Source organism: Tachysurus vachellii, chromosome 14, assembly GCF_030014155.1.
Source record: "Tachysurus vachellii isolate PV-2020 chromosome 14, HZAU_Pvac_v1, whole genome shotgun sequence".
Taxonomy (NCBI): Eukaryota; Metazoa; Chordata; class Actinopteri; order Siluriformes; family Bagridae; genus Tachysurus; species Tachysurus vachellii.
The window spans coordinates 14,368,714-14,388,283 of record NC_083473.1 but is presented as its reverse complement, the minus strand read 5'-3'; the positions used below and the strand labels follow the sequence as shown (position 1 = coordinate 14,388,283).

Sequence of the window (19,570 nt, the reverse complement as noted above, 5' to 3'; positions counted from 1 at the left end):
TCTCTAAATGACTTATTTTCCCAGTATCATTATAGTTAGACCTTTTTATTCCAATGCATCTGCCTTCTCCTGCAGGTGGCAGTATTTTCTTTCTTCATTAAAAAAGTAGATTATTGGAAAGGTCTTGATACTGTTACTGTTTAAGTAGCCAAACAGTCAACAAAAATATTATACATAATTTACTAATTTGTAGAAAATTGACTTTTAAATTGAAATTAATTTGACTTATTTTTTTCATCTACCACATACTTTTAGATTTCTTAGATCAAAAAATGTTAGCTACCTCAAAATTCTAGTGTTACTCTCTGTATAAATAGCACACTATAATGTGATGCAGATATTAACGCTAGGGTCTTGTCAAAGTGAACTGACCTCGGTATTATGGTACAGAATAGAACTCGCTATTTACAGCCTACGCATGCGCAGTGCGAGCCTTGCAATCATACACGCTCTTGCACTCAAGTTATTCTGTCAAGAAGCGCGAGCGGTGCGGAGAGGAGTCAAACTGCGCTTAGTATACTACACCAAAACAGTTCACAGACGAATAAAGGTAAGAAAAAACTCTCTTAACAACTTAGGGAGACGTCTAAGTATAAGTTTGTGTGCTTTTGAACTTGCTTTTCTGACAGAGGAAGGACATGACATTGTTATTATAATTATTATATACTGGTATTGAAGAGAATCAAAACTGTAGACTTCTTCTGTTTGTGCCACATCTCCTGAGTGGTAACTGGCTAAAAAGTAAACACTTACTACATTATCTGCACGTTGTCATCTTTATACCCAGACCTGGTACACAGAACTGTTCTTCATCATCATCATCATCATCATCATCATCATCATCATCATCACATTGCTGATTGTACTTGTCTAAATAGCTTCAAGAATCATATTAATTTATGAGTCTCATAGTGTACAGATTCTTTCAGCCCTGGTCCTCACACATCTAGTTTTGTGTGCTTTACTTTACTTAAACATTTAATGTAAACCTAAAGCATGTAGAAGCAATGAGATTTCCAGTAACAAGCAACATGATATGAGAGGTTCTCCATCTCTCTTGTGATGGAATGCAAGTAACATGCTGGAACGTGTGCTTATTATACGGGTATGCTATATGTGCTTATTGCATGTTTCAGAAATGCAGACAAACACAGATGTTTTTTTTTTATTTTACAGATTCTCTGGTCTTATTCTAACACAAGGAACTGACCGGAGCTGAAGTCCTGTTTATCTGCTCAAATTTTCTGAAGATTTATTCGTCATCAATGAGGACACTGAGCATGGCTGTGTTCAAGCAACAGAAAGTGGAGGATTTTTATGAAATTGGAGAGGAGCTTGGAAGGTGAGTAATAGGATAAAATATTGCCCCAAAATTGCATTATCTCACCTGAAGGGTAAGGTTGACTGTTAAGACCATTCATCGTATTGTATGTGTTATGCTTTATGGTCCTCAAGAGTGTGTTTAAAGGACCTGGCCAACAGATGTTTTCTGAGGCTGGAAAAGGGAACATCTGCAGAGGGATGCAGTCATAGTCATAGATTACAGCACATAGAAATGTTTTTAGACATTAAATTTGTATTTGAATGAGTGTAGTATAGTTTTATTTCAACTCTTTTTACAGCTATTGCAACCTGAGCAGCCACTGTGACCCCCCAGCTTATTAGACATGTTTGATTTCCTTTTTCACTTCTGCTCACCAATATTCTTTTTGTTCACTTTTGTAAAGAACACTCCTACAAAAAGCCGATCCAACAGGCAAGACCAGCTCTCATCACTCAAATTATGGATATCGTCTGTGAAAACATAATCATAGCATCTTTTCATGATGTAGTTGTAAATCTGTCCTGAAAGGAAGTGGGGTTATAGCATTGAATTGCTTGTTAGCTTTCAGGAAAGGTGTGGCTATACGCCCAGCTGAAACATATTTTTTTCCCTGGCACCTGAATGAAGAGGCTGTGAAAAGATGGCTGAAATATGAATTGCCTTTAAGCCTGCTTTAGGACTAGGACCAACTAAAATCCGAATCATTAAACAATGTAATAATCAAAATACTCTAAGCTTTGCACATGGGAGCAACTGGAGTAAATTATTGTTGGGAAAAAGTAAGCTGAGTAGCCATGCCCTCTGGCTAACAGGTAGATGTGTTATTGTTGTGAATATATAAAAGAGAGATACCATCTAGCTGACTCAATGCTCTGTCTTTCAATTTCCATTTTAATTTATCTGGCACACCCTGCCACTGGCGTAGAGAGAGGGAGATTTACAGCAACTTAGCCAAGGTAGAACAGAACCTCTGATTTTGAATAAGCATCTGCAGTTTAATAAATAGTTTTTCAAATCAGCACCCATTGGAAAGGCAACAGTTTTGGGTTTTTCATTTGTTTGTTAGGGTAGTAGGCATGATTAATTTTTAAGTGGGCTGTGTTAGTAATCATCACTCTGTGGAATGATTTTTATACCACAGATGGAGAATAATGTTCCGCAGTGTATGAAGTTTAAGCATGCTATAAAATTCCGACCTGTTATGGTCAAGTGTAGTGGGACTTTTATACTGAACAGACACTCATCACCTAACATGAAAGAGGAAACAGCATGCATGTGGTTTCACACAACTCTTTGCGATCTGTGAAAGTTTGCGATCTGTGATCTGCGTTTCTTGTAGCAGAACTGTGTCAGGGAAACACAAAAGTGCAATAATTACAGCATAGAAAATACTAGACATGTGAAATAGTTAGACCTAGACAGGTTTTCATTGTGTTCCACGTGGGCATTGGTTACTGAACATGTCATGTCATGAATCATTTAGCTGTGCATTGTGGTGAAAAGTGAGACCTTATACACCTCTTCCATGATGTTGATAGGTGGATGTACACAGGTCTTTAAATAAAGTGGTGGGCTTTATTCTACTGTGGTGGGCTGCACTCTGTTGATTAACAACCATCTTTGAGACTAATTTTGCTTCCACAAAATGCTACATTGGCTAAGAGGAAATGTCACAGCTTTCATATGGGCATACTATCAGTCTTTTTTGTATGAGCAACCTTATATTTACAGGCTACTTTTAACAGGAACACCTGGACACATGCTTTTACATGCAGTTATCTGATCAATAGGCAGCAATGCAATGTATACGATCATGAAAATACAGGTCAGAAAAATGATTTCAGTAGACTGTGAGCATGACATGGTTGTTGGTACCAGACAGGCTGGTTTGAGTATTTCAGAAACTGTTAATCTCTCAACATTCTCTATTGTTGGTGTAAAAAATCATCAGGTTTGCAGACAGAAACACATTGCTGATGAGAGCGGTCAGAGGACAGACAGACTGGTCTGTCAAACAGGAAATCATCTGTAACTCAAATAGTCATTCTATATAACCATGATGAGCAGAAAAGCATCTCTGAATGTATAATACTGTATATATGTGTAATGTATATTCCTGAAAGAAAAACGAAAAAAAAAAAAAATGCAACTCATGTCACCTTGTGGTTAAGCTGTAGGAGGAAGTGAGAGGAAAAGTTGACATGCATGAATGTATGAGCATAAATACATTTAGCAGCAGCATAAAGTTCTGGTTTTGCATAAATTTAAAAAGAATGTCAGACTTTTTATGAGTCATATTTCTGTCATATTTCTGTCCCAAATGTTCTTGCATTATCAAGCTCTGTTGTTGCTATATTACATTTCCAATGTGTGTGTGTGTCTGTCTGTTTGTCTGTCTGTCTGTGCATGTGTGTGTATGTTCAAAGTTTATTTGTGAAAGGAGCAAAGATGTTGTTGCTGTATATGACTGTTCCAGAGAATGAGTATATCGTTTGTGTAGTTTGCGAAAAGTTTGTGTTCATTTTATGTAACAGTGTTATTACTTAGTAGACTAGTACATATCCTTTTCTCTTATATGTTAGGGTATACTGTTTCAAGTGATTATTGGGTCTATAAATTGATAATCTTGTGTGTAAAAGCATCAAGCTGTACTGAGATGAAGTTGAGACAGAATGGATAGTGTATGATGCAGCTGCAGAAAGCGCTGAGTGAAGTGAAGTACATTTGCTTGGGAGGGATAATGAGCTGCGTGGGATTTTTTGACCCCTGCTGAAAAGATTAGTGTTTCAATGGAGATGACAGCCAAAGTAAAGTGTTTTTCTGAGCATGAATTTCGCATCTTGACATAACAGCACTTTGTTATTTTTGCTTCATAATTGCATATGAGGAAGCTAACTGTTGTCCTCATTCATGTAGAGTTTTGTGCAGGTCATAAACATATTTCCCGTTGTTGTTATATACAATACAGTGGGGTCCAGACGTCTGATACCACATTCAAAATCTATTATTCGATTATTGAAATATTCCAAACAAAGAAAGTAATGTTCAATATTGTGCGCTCTTTCTAGGTCCTACTGTATGTAAACATAACCAAATTTGTGATATTGACCATGTTAACTGCTTTGTACAAAATATCAGATTTTCTTTACATCTAATCTCTTCTATTAAAGTATGTGTCCAGATGACACTGTTAGATATTATCTAAAATGGATTGTAAGGTTTTGCACAAACTTTCACCATCTCGAGTGCACACTTTAGCCAAGGCAAAAAAGGATGTGCCAAATACTAAAAAAACTATGAAACGGATGTAAATATGTCACAGGTTATTTTTTCTTTCAAGCTGTTGTCAATTTTATAGTTAAAAGCATTTTCACAAGGTTTAGTTTTGCACCCCAATGTAGCTTCACTTTTACTTTTTTTTTTTAATTTTAAATCCTTTTCACACTCCCTCAACAGTTTTGGTGAATACCTCAGTTCATTTTAACAAATATTTACTGCCATACTGTAGGTTCCCCCAGCTGTGGGGTTAAAGATAAATACTGTATGTAAATATTAGCATGACACCGTTCACTCAAGCACATGGCCTTGACACAGTTAAAAACCAGCAGCTGTTGGGAGTGGATAGTCCAGTGAGACTTGCAGGTGTTTTTTTTTTTTTTTTTTACTGAGAGCTGCAGGCAATTTCAGAGCAAAGTCACCTGGCATGCTTTCTATTGAAAGACTCTTTCACCAGTCTCTCTTCTGAACATTATCTCCAACAAAATACTTCTGTCAGTTTCGGTGTTTTCATGGAAGTGTGGAGGTGTTGACGTTAGTGTCATGTAGGAGTTCTAAGCTGGAATTGGGTGATCTAAACTCTGAGGATTTTGAGGGTGTGTTGCTGACTTCCTGACCTTTGAGGCATTTCTTAGAAAAGCCTCGTGATTTTTTTATTGCTCTCGTTACAAACACTTTATTCTTTTTTAGATTATATTTTGTTACAAGGGGCCATTTCGCACAAATTCAGCCACTCCGTTTTGCTGCAGTAAGCCAGGACAGCCAGCAAAATGTTTGACACTGTCTCTGGGTAGTTGTGCTCTAGATAGAACAGATCGATAGAACAGATTGTCAGTGACTTAAACCCCAAAGTTTTTGTTTTCCCAAGACAGTATTAAAGAAAGCCAGCCCTAAGATTTACATTTCTGCCCACCATGTTTTGCTTTACTTGTACAGTGTGTGTGTGTGTGTGTGTGAAATCAAATCAAATCAAATCAAATTTGTCACATACACATACATACAGAGTACGACATGCACTGTCCGGTATTCAAGCATAAAAAGGAATGGAATTAAGGATAAAAATAAAACCAAAAGGAGGTAGATAATAAAAAGTATAAAATATATGTGAAAATATATTTATATACATAAATACATTGTATTGGCAGTACAAATTAAAATGATTTTGTGATTGTCCTTAAAGTGTCCATGTGCAGTATGGTGTGGTATAAAGTGGCACTGTGCAAGTCCAGAGTTAAAGTGACAGTCCAGAGTTAAAGCGTCATAGTGCAAAAAAGTTTGTGCAGAAAAAAAGTGAAGATGGAGGGAGAGGTCCAGTACTAGATCCTGGGTGTTTCCTGATTTAAACTCCGAATGGCCTGCGGGAAGAAGCTTCTCCTCATTTTCTCTGTGTTTGCCTTTAAGGAGCGGAAGCATTTCCCTGAACGCAACAAAGTGTGTGTGTGTATTGTGGTGGTGTTATCTCTCTAGAGTATATGGAATAGGAACCGCCTCACCTATATTTTTTATATTTATGTGGAGACCTCAGAATTGCCATTTCTCTGATCTGAAAGTTTAAGTGTTCATTCACAGGGATTTAATAATTGACATAAGGAATCAAATACAATGGAGTGTACTGTTGTAGGAATATAATCAACAACAGAGTGGGTATACCACAGCAATTTTTCAGCGGTTTAATTTTGTAGTCTGTTAAACAATTTTGCTAATTTTTTAATCTCTTAATAATGTTTAAAATGGTACAAAATCAGAAACTTGATAGTTCCTGTTATCACTTTTTTAGCAGTTATAAACAGTCAAGCGTGATTATGGTTTTTGTTTTATTTTTTCAGATAGCTTTTAAGAATACCATTGTCAAAAGAAGAATGCACTGAAATCACTGAAATGCACTGAAATCATTTTCATGGCACAATTGGGAAGCGGTTGCAAGGTTGGTTTCCATTCTGTATGGAGACTTTTGGGTCACGCTGTATATTCATGATATTTTAACCTTCTAAGATGTTTTTCTTAATTCAATTCAATTCAATTAATTTGTATAGAGCTTTTAACACTATACATCCTTTCAAAGCAGCTTTACAGAAGTATAGAAACACAGAATAACAGTATTTAAGTTTAAAATTAAGTTACTATTTATCTCCAACATTTATCTCTAATGAGCAAGCCTGAGGCGATGGTGGTAAAGAAAAACTCTATGAGATGATATGAGGAAGGAACCAGACGCAGAAGGGAACCCATCCTCATTTGGGTGACACTGGACAGTATATAATGTAAAGGTAGATAATGTCCTTCCTACTACAGTTTGTAGTCGAGTGGAGTTGTGCAACCAAGAGCTCCTGAGGAACTAATAGGTCGGCGTTCCTGGATTCATGGTGAACAACTGCAGAAATGCAACAATGCTTATGGTCACATAGTTGAGAAACCACAAACTGCAGTTTCCTCTGTCTTGAAGATTCTCTTGTAACAAAACATTTAAAGTGACAGCCTTACTTCTGTTATAGTGCAATGACATTAAAAAGCCCCACACATTTTAATCTGTTTTTTATTAGGTTTAGATTATATGGAATAAATCTTTGCTTTTGCAAAGGTTTTTCTTGCATTTAGCACTCCTAATAGCTTGCACTTTTTTGTAGGGATGAGACTATAGTCAGACAGAAAATGGGTTAAAATGAACTCGCCCCCCATTACACTCCTTTCTGCATGGGCCCAGTGTGAAACAAAGGAAATAACTGAATAAAAATCATCTTTATATTATTGTTCCCTCGTGTTACTCCACTGTGTCTGGTTAAAGTGTGTTTGGAAGGCAGACACGGTATTTTGCACAACATAGACATGGACGTTTATTTTGATTGGAAAAGTTTAAAAAAAAGAAATGAACGTCATGTCACAAGCATCCTACAGAAAAGTCCTATGGTATCTTTAAGGTGTGGCACAGTCTATAGTCTCTGGCCTTATTCGGGATGACAGTGAAAGAGAGAATATTTATTTAGCATATTTTAGACTGGTGGCACCTTCTGACTTGCTCCCTGTGTCTCAGTCAGTTCTTTCTCCTGGCTCCCCACCTCCACACTATCTGCATTCTAAAGCTGACCATCTGGAGTGTGCACTGATGGGCCTCTGCTTTAGTAGTGCATCCTGATAGAGTGATAGGACAAGAGGAGTATGAGTGCACTTCAAAATCAAACATGGGACTACTTAGTCAGCTCTGATGCATTCATACATTCCACATGCAGTGTTGTTCTGATGCAGTCTGACAAAAATTCTGGGATTAAATCTGACACAGGAAGACATTGCTCTTAGTGTTTATGGTTAATTATTTATTATTATAATTATTATTTCTGGGCTGACGTGTGTTGTGGAAAATTAAGCATATTCATTAGTGCATTATTCTTTGCTGAACTAGGAGGCTTTTTTAATTGCACAATGTATGTGATTACATATGAACAGGAAAAGCTTCTTGAGAAGTTATTACTGTACAATATGTATCAAGCAAGATTGGTGTTTAAAATTAATATGCTTCCTCACAAAATGTGTTTGTTTAAACTTAAGTTGTTTAGTTGGAATTTGATGACCTCATCTGCCCTAGACAGTTATGTTGAATACAAGGAAGCTGTGTTGTAAGAATGCAGGAGGAAGCAAGCGCAGAATGCTCGACACTATTCTAAAGTGAGTAGGAGGAAAGGATTTTTCTCCTGTGTGTGCCTTCTGCCTACTCCATAACTCCTGTGTAATGCTGACCATATGAAGAGTTTCCTCTCAAAATTCTCACTCTGTGGGAGATGTTTTGTTTCCCATTTTGGTCGTGAGAATGGGCGATACATTTTAACACAGGCATTATAGTGTAATATAGTGTAATGAACATCAATCATCTCTAGATGTTATTAAAGATACAGTCTTAAATGTTAGGTTCATTTGTAACAAACTTTTGTTTTGTATTTCAGCGGGCAGTTTGCTATAGTGAAGAGATGTAAGGAGAAGAGTACAGGTCTAGAGTATGCAGCGAAGTTTATAAAGAAGCGCCAAAGCAGAGTGAGCAGAAGAGGAGTGCGGCGAGAAGAAATCGAAAGAGAAGTGAACATTCTACAGCATCTCCAACACCCCAACATTATCTCACTGCACGATGTATACGAGAACCGCACAGACGTGGTGCTTATGCTGGAACTGTAAGTGGCCTTTACACAAAAAGCCTATGTGTTATATATGGAGTGAAACTGAAATGAGTGTGTGTTGAGTTCTAGCACTGACTGGACAAATTATGACAGACAGCTCATTGTACTGTATGTTAGTACCACTGTATGTTAAAATTGTTATGACTGATTTTAGACAGTGTTTAGTTAGTAAAGAGATGCATGTGAGTGTATATGAGATGTATGTGCCTGTCTGAATCTGTGAAAACACAGTATGTCCTTGTTCTCCAATGTTCCCATGTTCCCAATGTCTGTGTTGTGTGTTTTTTTAATAACACACAGGCACATCTGAACAGAATGTCAGTCTAATGCTCTAATGTGTGCATGAATGAATGACCATCCAATTAGGACTAATTGTGGATTGAATTCAATCAGTGCTGTGTGGGAATGTCAGAAACTGTCAAGAGCCGGTCAGCTGCTCAGATCTATGAACTGAAAGCATCTATGTGGAGTCCACAGAGAGCAAAAACAGTGTTCATTTGCTGTGCAGAGAAAGCCATTTTTGAGAAAGTGACATGAGCATATGCATTGATAGTTCTGATAAGATTTGTGGTTAATGTTAGATTTGCAGCATGGTGACAGAGGAAGTACATTTTTTAATCTCCAAATTTGAGATTATTTTCACACTACATTTTGTTTAAATAGATCGACATCTTCTTGTTATAGCTTATCAGCAAAATATTAAACATAGGTGAAATGCAAATGTGTTTTGTGTTATACTGTAGGGTTTGTGTACTACTGTAGCTGCAGAACACTTATCTTATTGTGTGTGTGTGTGTGTGTGTGTGTGTGTGCATCTGTAAGGGTATCTGGAGGAGAGCTGTTTGACTTCCTGGCCCAAAAGGAATCCCTGAGTGAGGAGGAGGCCACTGGGTTTCTGAAACAGATTCTTGATGGGGTCCACTACCTTCACTCCAAAAAAATAGCACATTTTGATTTAAAGGTATCTGCTTTGTCATAACGTTTATTTCAATCTATATCTTTAAGAAACAACTAGATCTTACTTGCATTATGTGCTTTAGGGACACTACTATAATAGCTTATGTACATATGTATTTCTTTCTGTAATATTCTCTGCCTTTCGGCCTCTGTTTTCATACTTAAACAACCTGTGGGCTCCAGTAACTTTTTTGTACTTCTAAAGAAGGCTGGGGCAGTACTTATATCCTATTTAAGCTACAGTATAATGCTTATAAAACAGTCTATGTGTGTTATACTGTATTATGCACACTTATGAGGAGATGGAAGAAATAGGAAATGGAATTGTTGCCATGGTAGCAAATCATTTCTGTCTTGGCCTATATAGAGGGTCTGTCCTGTTTAACACTGTTGCATAGCAACACCTGTAAAGGGGACCTACACCTGTGTTTGGGTCTTGTGAAAAATATCGTGAGATCATTTCAAATGCAAAATGTTATACTGCTATACTCTTACACACTCTGTTTTTTAAAGGTTTATTGCACTTTTAACTTAATAATTCTAAACTTCAGTTGGAGTACCATTCTCTATCCTGAGGTATTCCTCAGGATATGTCACTCATGTTGTATTACTCAACTTAAATGTCCTTAGACACAGATGGCTGCTGTAGTAATTATTGCCCAGTCATCTCCAGAGTTTATTATTTGCACCTCTTATGATTGCATTGTGGAATCTGATCTAAGCTCAAACATTTGTCATGTTATCAGGCACGCATGATGATTGCCATCAAACTTTAGATCATCAAACAACAGAACTTACATCCTGTTTTTCTAAACTCTCCTCACTTCTAGTCTATGAAGCACTATGAAAATGATAGTTCACATTGCAAGTCATTACAATAATTAGATACAGTTCCCTCCAAATGTATTGGAAAAGGAATACCAGTAGTTTTTCCTTTTTAAGTATATTATAAATTGTTGAATTGGCAGCTTTCTTTTCTCCCATAGTCAGCCCTCGGTCTTCATGTTGGTATATCCAAATGCAGTTGGTGAAACTCAGGGCTCAATCTAAGAGCAGACATTCAGAGCTTATAAATTAGATGGACAATCTAACAGAACACACCTAGGGAACAGGAAACATGGTCCAATGTTGAATATTACTTGATAATTGTGTCATATTCGTCTTTTGATCTCAAACCCAAATGTCTTTGTATACAGCAAAAACAATATGCCAATTGTTTTATTTTGTCATATTTTTATATTTTGATATGTTTCTTTGTATTTCAGCCCGAGAACATTATGCTGTTAGATAAAAATGTCCCACTACCACGGATCAAAATTATTGACTTTGGCTTGGCACATAAAATTGAAGATGGGGTTGAATTCAAAGATATATTTGGGACACCAGAATTTGTGGGTAAGTAATACTTTCTAAACATTTCAAGTGAATCATCTTCATTTAAATAGAGTAGCTAGACTGTTGTTTCAACAACAGCTGAAGTTCACTACCATTCTGGCCATATTGCATTGCAATGTTTGTTATTTGAAATATTTTATGGCCTATTTTCAGCTCCAGAGATAGTCAACTATGAACCTCTGGGATTACCAGCAGACATGTGGTATGTTCTCGATAATTGGTAGTACTTTGTGTTTGAATAAAACGGGCATCTCTGGTTTTATCGTTTAATCACCTCTTTTTTTTTTTTACAGGAGTATTGGTGTCATCACATACATCCTGTAAGTGTTTTGGATTGTGGATTCTTAATTTCAGGCTTTATTTATGTGGGCTGGTGTAACAGACCCAAATTATTGTTACCACTCACTGAATTAACATTAATTCAGTTTTGTATGAATTAACGGAATTAATCTTGATTCTAGATAATATATAGAAAACGTAATCTGCTATATTTAGCACATGCAGCACTGAACTTCCAAGCACAAAAATGACAAAAATATAATCCTTTGTTATGTAATTGAAATTGTATGTGCAGAAAGGAGAGTTCAGTGTTTCTTCTTACATCAAAACATTTCTTTCACTCCTTTAGAATAAGTGGTGCTTCCCCGTTTCTGGGCGAGTCTAAACAGGAGACACTGGCAAACATTTCCGCTGTGAGCTACGAATTTGATGAGGAATTCTTCAGCAGCACTAGCAAGCTTGCTAAGAGCTTCATTAGACAGCTTTTGACTAAGGACACAAGGTGAGAGGTCAAAGGAAGTCAGAACAAAAAGATAACTAATCAATACCTCCATGAATGAGTATTACAACTTTCTGTTGCCAGCAGTGTTATTTTCGCAGTTTGTTCATCTTCAGGGGGGGCACGGTGGCTTAGTGGTTAGCACGTTCGCCTCACACCTCCAGGGTTGGGGGTTCAATTCCCGCCTCCGCCTTGTGTGTGTGGAGTTTGCATGTTCTCCCTGTGCCTCGGGAGTTTCCTCTGGGTACTCCGGTTTCCTCCCCCGGTCGAAAGACATGCATGGTAGGTTGATTGGCATCTCTGGAAAATTGTCCGTAGTGTGTGATTGTGTGAGTGAATGAGAGTGTGCGTGTGCCCTGTGATGGGTTGGCACTCCGTCCAAGGTGTATCCTGCCTTGATGCCCGATGACGCCTGAGGCTCCCCGTGACCCGAGGTAGTTCGGATAAGCGGTAGAAAATGAGTGAGAGAGAGAGTGAGTGTTCATCTTCACATGTCCACATGCCGAGAACAGGCTGAAGCATGTTCACATTGCATCATCAAACAATAATTTGGTGGCTTGATTTGGCTTGAAATATTGCCTGCAGAAAATATGTTCAAACATGAGTAGGCTTCACTAGCTGTACAGACATTACCTTCCTACTCTAGTACAACATTTATTATTTTTATTATTATTTTTAATCTGTATTTTTTGTCACTGATCAACAGAAAAAGGCTCACAATAGAAGGAGCTCTCAACCACCCCTGGATTAAGGTAAATATCTGGATGACTGTGCATGTGACAGCATGTATTTCTGTGTTTGTGTGGTTTTATCTTAGTGCACCTACTAGGTATTATGAAGCTAGGTGTGGCTACTGCTATTAGGAACTGTGATATGATTGATTTTGGAATGATGCATGACAGAAGCAGAACAACACTCTAAAGACTACAAACATGGACTAGACTGCAAAAATAACTAAATACACAATAAAGTACCATAAAAAAATAACTTTATCATATACGTCAATTAGGACCATTCTTGATCATTGTGTATGTCATATTTTATATGATTTACCAGCATGTTTTAGGAGGTGAGAGGAAATCACAGGCCCTAAAAGAAGCCAGGACAAGGCTTCAGAATTTAAAAGAGTGCAGATTGATTGCGTATTCAAACTTTTATGTATTTGGACAGTGTGCAGATATTAAGTGGGAAAATATACCGTATTGTAACCATAGCACAATGTACTTTTCAGAACAAAATATTTACAAGATTGAAAAAAGTTTTAAAACCATGTCTTTGAAAGTTAGGTAAACTTTTCTTGTGAAGCACTTAGAGATGAGTAAATCTGGCAAGTTTTCCAGTCGCCTGCAGGAAGAGGTCTTTGGTTGGTTGGCAGCCATATGGGATTTTGTGAAAGTATGCAGTTCTGTGTCACACAGACAAAATGTAACTCTCTGATGACTGCTAAGAAGTCTTGCTTGAGACTTCCTCTTACTCAACCACCTCCTTCTACCTACTGCCTGCATGCACATTTTTCATCATAGAAGAGTTTGGTCAAGAAAACCACACTAACAGAACTTACAGTCTTTATCTGTGTAACCACATGGCACTAACTTCTCTGATCATGCATCTAGCCCTACACCCCAAATTGTGAATGGTTGATGTGAATGACCAAAAAGCTGCACAGGACCCACCCTCATTTAGTCTCCCTTTGGTTCCTATTTCTAAAGAACCATGAACATGTGGAAGATACCAGCTTAGTTCAGAGGCAAAGTGGACCATGTCAGCTGAAGACCAAACACCTGAAGGAGTATACCATCCACTCCCACTGCAGCATTCCACCCAACAACACCTACATAAACTTTGAGCGCTTTTCTCGGGTGATGGAGGACATCTCCCTCATAGATAACAACCTAGAGGAAGTGGCCCAGAAGCGAGAGTCTCTTCAGGAGGATGTTGAAGCTCTTCTTTCCATCTATAATGAAAAAGAGGCCTGGTACAGAGACGAGAGCTCAAGTGTTGGAAAGGGCCTCTCGCAGCTCCGTTATGAGTTCCGTAAGGCAGAGGCTCAAAGGAAGGATCTTCAGGAGGACATAAAGACTACAGAAGCCAGTCTGGACATCATCAGTGCCCGCTACATGGAAAGACAGGCTAAGCTAAGCTCTCTTAGTGAGGAGCTAAACACAGAGCTGCAATGGCTTCAGGATCTGATGAGTTCTTTAAATGGAGAGGTGGAGTATGGAGAACGTTGCTCCACTCCTGACCTCAACAACCAAGTGAATGAGGCTTTGAAGGAGATATTGAGCAATAGCTGTGGAGAAGAATCTCACTGCAGCAGCCATACAGACACCACAGAGTCATTCTTTTAAATACATTTTCCTGATGCAATTTCCGTATTTTCTTATGCCATTTTTTCCAATTCATCATAATAACGTAAATAATGTACTGGTCAATGCATAACCTTTCCTTTGCACATATAGTATGTTTTTTTTTAAAGACAATAGTACATTCTTTTGAACATATTTAGATCTAAATTACATCTAATAATTGTTGTGCAATATTTCTGTTAGAAATGTTAGGGATTTACTTACCTATACTTTTATTTCTGATACGATATCCATTGACCTTAATATAGACTTTAGACATTTAAAACTAAATGAAGGTACAACTTGTATGGAAAAGTGTTTTTTAATGTAATGCTGTAAACAAAAATGTATAAAATGTAGTCCAGTAGTTATTTAGAATTTCAGGACAATATTAGCCTAATACTGAGTGTTTGACTCAGGCATATTGATATATGGGTCAGATGAATGAAGTAAATTGTTATAATTTCTTGAGAAACACTAATGTAGGGCATAATTTGAAGGTATTTCAAATTAGATTTAGTACTTATAATGTTGTCAAATATTTATGTAATTTATTTATTTCTGCCAACATAGTAAAGTGTTAAGTGGCTCAAATGGGTCAAGAGGAAAAAAGTTAAGGATTATTATTATTTTTTTAATAATTTAATTTATAAGATAATTAAGATGGAGAGTAATCACACACTATTAATTTTATAACACAGATCCCTATCTGCTTTTCTAATCCCAGGAGATGTCTGCATTATTACTTGACTATCTTGAGTTCAGTAGTGATCACAGTTTAGTAGTGATCTTTTTGCTTCATCCGAATTTATTATCCAAATGTCATTTTTTCTACTTTAAAGGTAATGTGGGTATTTGTATATGTATACTTTCAACACCTGGAAAGTATACCAAATTTCCTTTTCAGATAGCACATGCATTTTCTAAGCATCATTTTATTGTATAATTTAACACAAAATATTTTAATATATTTTATGTATTTATTTATATTAATACATCAAATAAAGAATTAGAAAAAAGTTCTATCAGGTTTAATTCAGACTTTTATTGTTTTATTTTTTACTATATTCTTTTTTATTATGCTGACACTATTATTAAATGTTAATCTCAGTTCTTCATGATATAAAGCATTAACCATTTTGTATATAATTTCATGAGCTGTTTCTGTCATTTATGTTTTTTCCTTCAGCCTAAGGACTCTAGACAAGTTCTGGTACGCAGACAGTCTGTGGTCAACATTGAGAACTTTAGAAGACAGTATGCTCGCCGCAGGTGGAAGGTATTTACTCTAAATCCTGCTCTGTACAACAGTGTTAAATTGGTCATGGGTTTATAACACATCACATGTTGTAGAGACCTTTGTAGTCACATATAGCTCATTGGTATTCTCTCTGACAGTTCTCCTTCAGGATTGTAGCCCTGTGTAACCATTTGACACGTTTGATGAAGAAACCACAAGTAAGTGGCCTCTTTTAACAAAACCTTTCACCCTCCCTTTGTTGATGGGGGCAATATAATGTCATCAAAGGCATGAGAATTACCCTGACATTTTGCCTTAGTCAGGTCAAGGTGTGGTGTACCCTGTTTACAGTAAATGTTGGTGTTAGGTTTCCAGATTCATGGTATTTTTGTTTAAAGATGTTCTTCAAAACTTGTCCCTGTTACCATAAGTGTTAAAACAATATTCAGAACCATATTTTAGCTTATGTGTGTCTGTGTTGGGATGAACAGGAAGATCCAAAAAAGGTCCAAGATACCCTTTTTGCAAGGGACTGTGAGAGCGACCAGGAAGAGGAAGTATTACAAAGGAGATCCAGGACCAGGAAGAGGAGCAGCACCTCTTGAAGCTCCACAGGTTCCTTCAGCACAGAACAACACATCTGCAGTAGGCAAAAAGACACTAGACACAGCTTCACACTGATGTGAAAGAGTCCAGGAAGTGTCTTTTACAGATGTCCTCCCCTTAAAGAAATAGAGACTGAGCCATGGTTAGTGTAAACCTTGGACACCTTAAAAAACATAAAGTAATGTTGAACGATTCAATGTGTGCCAATACTGTGATAAAAATAGTGTGGTTTTAAAGCTGTGCAATTAATTCATGAACTTAAGAGGGTAGATTTGATTTTTACATAAGCTTATAAAGCCTATGAGTGCAATGTTAACATGAAAAGTTCTTAAAGGGTCTTCAGTTCTCTGACATTCTTCCTTTTTAAGTGCTATAACCTTCTAGTCTACTGCTTTACATGATCCTGATGTATTAATATGTGCCATGATATTTTGCATGTGTGCTGCCATGCTGCTTTAAGCCACAGTTGTCGTCCGGTTAATCTTGTTAAGCTATTTAACATTTCCAATAGCAAATTTGTACACAAATGTAATGCATATATTTTAAATGTCTTATACATTATTGTTATCCATATTTTTGTAAGCAGGGAATAACATGCTACCTCAGAACACAATTTGAGGAAAAATGGCCACACTTATAGACTTGCGTATTTATATTCTGCTTTTAGTCATTTAGTTGCACTGAAAATGAGTGTGCTACCTTTACTAGTTCTGCAACACTGCTCAGGTGACATCTTTGTTGTAATACCTGTTGTTTTCATGTAAGGCATATTGCATATGCTGTGCAAACACTTGTTGCTTAAATGCAGTTCTGTTCTGGGTATGATGTACTGTTTGGTATTTTCAGAGAGGAAGTGTAATTTTTAAAGTGTAATTATATAAAGAAAGAGAACGTTCCCTACAGTATCTCTCTGGACTTGAAAATCTGATTTGGAACTGGCACTGTGTATTTATACACTGTATTTGTCAAGTGTTACTGATTGTATTTTAAAGACCATTACATTATGAACTCATATGGCCATGCCTCTAATATATTTAAGTTCTTTTAGAGTAATCGGGTTTAAAATCCTAGTGGGGTTGCTTTGATGTATTTCTAGGTTTACTTCAATTTTATAATAAACTTTCTGTCCTGTTCTAGTCTAGGATTCTTTCCCAGTATAAATGCCCATATTTTGTATAAAGAGACCAATAAATGTTTAATATATTTATTACATTTCTTATTTGTCACTCTAAAGGGGGGGAAATAAAATAATACATTATGTAGACTGTGATTAATAATATGGGATGCTACTACTTTGTTTACATTGTCAGAGATTCTTTTCTTTTGGCTGAGGTTTGCTTCGTTGATCAGACAGTTGGACGTTCTGAATAGGAAAGTGTCGTCTGGGCTTATTTAAGCCAAAAGTAATCAAAGACAGCGAAAGACCTAAACCATGTACTGCCTGTGAGTTAATGTGGAAAAGGGCAGATTTAGCATTAAGTGTATTTCCTATTTCAATCATTTGTTTTAGGTTCAATCACAGTAGTGTAAAAGACATACTGAACTATTTAAAGTGCTTCTTAATACCTGTAACAGTGCATGACTTGCTAACAGTGACATGTTCCTTCAAATTCAGCTGAAAGGTTATGAAATAACAGTGACCCACACTGAGCAAACACTGAGCTGTGAGTAATATCCTTCAGTGTCATTCCTTGTGAATAATGAAATAAATCATTCTGCCAAACTATGTGTATTGCACTCTTCCATATTTTAATTAGCATGTATGTGCTATATACTAATACAGAGTACCTTGGAGAGGGTTGCTGACAGGATGCATAGCCTATTCAGCTTAGCATAGCACCTTGGACAACATGTACACAGCTGTGGCCAGTTCAACCGGTTCTTTAAGTAAGCAAAGAAACTAGTTTTAGAAATTACTCCTAGACCAAGATAAAAGTGCAGCTTGTCCAGCTGCAGTGGGCTATAAGAATATAATTATAAGTATTCCAAGCCCTCTTAGCACTTACTGTACGTAACTGATAGCAGATCATTTCTAACCTTTTAACAGCAAGCATACTGTGTGTGTGTGTGTGTGTGTGTGTGTTGTATAGCTTGAACACTGATCTCTTCAACCCTACTGAGTTACCCATTTGGGCATTTATCATTAGCTACTACATGCTTTATGGTGGGAGGAGACCTAATGATCACCCACTAACCTTCTGTAGCTCTCAAGGTTAAATGACATTTAGTTAACATTTTGTCAGAGTTATTCTAACAGTCTTGTGCTCCAAAGCCATGTCTCTGAGGATCTTGCACAAACACAGAGTGAAATTAGAGGAGAGGCAGTAGCGGCTGGCAGAAGCTGATTCATCATACCTCGAATGCAGGCAATTCTAACAGGATAGAACAGGATAAAGTTCAAATGCTGGGTGGATCACTGTTAGGATATCTGTTACTGCTGCAGTGGTACAAGGGTTGCTCTCTTTTTGCCACATTTGTCACTTTAGGCACCATTCCATGTTGTGTGCTTTGACTAATATCCAATGGAATTGAATCCATCAGTCAAATGTTAAGATGTTTCAATCATTAACACCATGGACAACTGGGTTCATGTCATCTGATAAAAGGGGTGTTCTGGGAGCTTTCTATAACTGCTACCACACACAAAGCTTTAAATTTATATTATAGTCATAGACATTACATTTCCATACAGTAAATATTGTAGTGCAGCATTAAGACTGCGTCAATATCTACTTTCAAAAACATTTGATTCTATTTTAGATTACAAGTTTCCATAGCACCATTTAATATTATTCAGGAAAGTGTTTGTTGAAAGACCTCACATACAGAAACTGTGGTTATAGTCGCCCTCTGCTGACCAAATGCAAAATTGCACAATGTTCCCTTGTGCAATTTCATTGGTTAAAAGTGCAAAGCTAGAGGCTTGTGTGTGTGTGTGTGTGTGTAAGAGAGAGAGAGAGAAAGAGAGAGAGAGAGAGAGAGAGAGAGAGAGAGAGAGAGAAAATATTATGGTTTTTATACAGGGTGATTTTTGAAATCACAGCACAACACACTACAACAAGCTAATCCCAAGACTACATCTCAACTCCAACATTTTTGTACTTTTCTTCACGAATCCTCTTTTTCTGCATAGAAATGGCTGTGTCTGACATTGTGTCAGTTAATTTATCTATAGGCTGTGGTTGAGGAAGAGCCATTGCAAAGTAAAGACCTTTCTTTATCAGTACAAATACACTGTGGTGATATTTCTTGTCACTAGCACACCAACACACATGAAACCAAGAGACGCTGTGTTCTTCATTTGGCAGCCAGCCAGTGGGAAACCCAGAATAGTCGTGTGTTGGGTTGCACTGTTCTGTCTGACCTGCTACCAGCTGCCAAAACACAGACTAAGCTGATGAAGTTGATAGATTGTCTTTGCTGGCTAGTCAAACATCCTACTTAAATAAATGTCTGATGTCTTCTAAATGGCTTACGATTTTGTAATGT

At 37.1% G+C, this 19,570-nt stretch overlaps 1 protein-coding gene across 2 annotated transcripts; it reads left to right on the top strand.

Annotated features, from left to right (window-relative positions):
- Positions 1-448: 448 nt before the first annotated feature.
- dapk2b (death-associated protein kinase 2b) lies at positions 449-17,804 on the top strand. 2 transcript variants are annotated; one of them, XM_060886680.1, is made up of 12 exons: positions 449-550; positions 1,177-1,342; positions 8,533-8,754; positions 9,583-9,721; positions 10,983-11,112; positions 11,266-11,314; positions 11,406-11,432; positions 11,741-11,893; positions 12,597-12,642; positions 15,425-15,514; positions 15,634-15,693; positions 15,967-17,804. In XM_060886680.1, exons 2-12 carry the CDS (start codon positions 1,266-1,268, stop codon positions 16,078-16,080), a joined length of 1,107 nt encoding a protein of 368 aa, XP_060742663.1. In that variant the 5' UTR covers positions 449-550; positions 1,177-1,265; the 3' UTR covers positions 16,081-17,804. The 2 variants fall into 2 exon arrangements, with proteins under 2 accessions (XP_060742663.1, XP_060742662.1); XM_060886679.1 differs by lacking the exons at positions 15,425-15,514; positions 15,634-15,693; positions 15,967-17,804 and adding an exon at positions 13,600-15,416.
- The last annotated feature ends 1,766 nt before the right edge of the window (positions 17,805-19,570 follow it).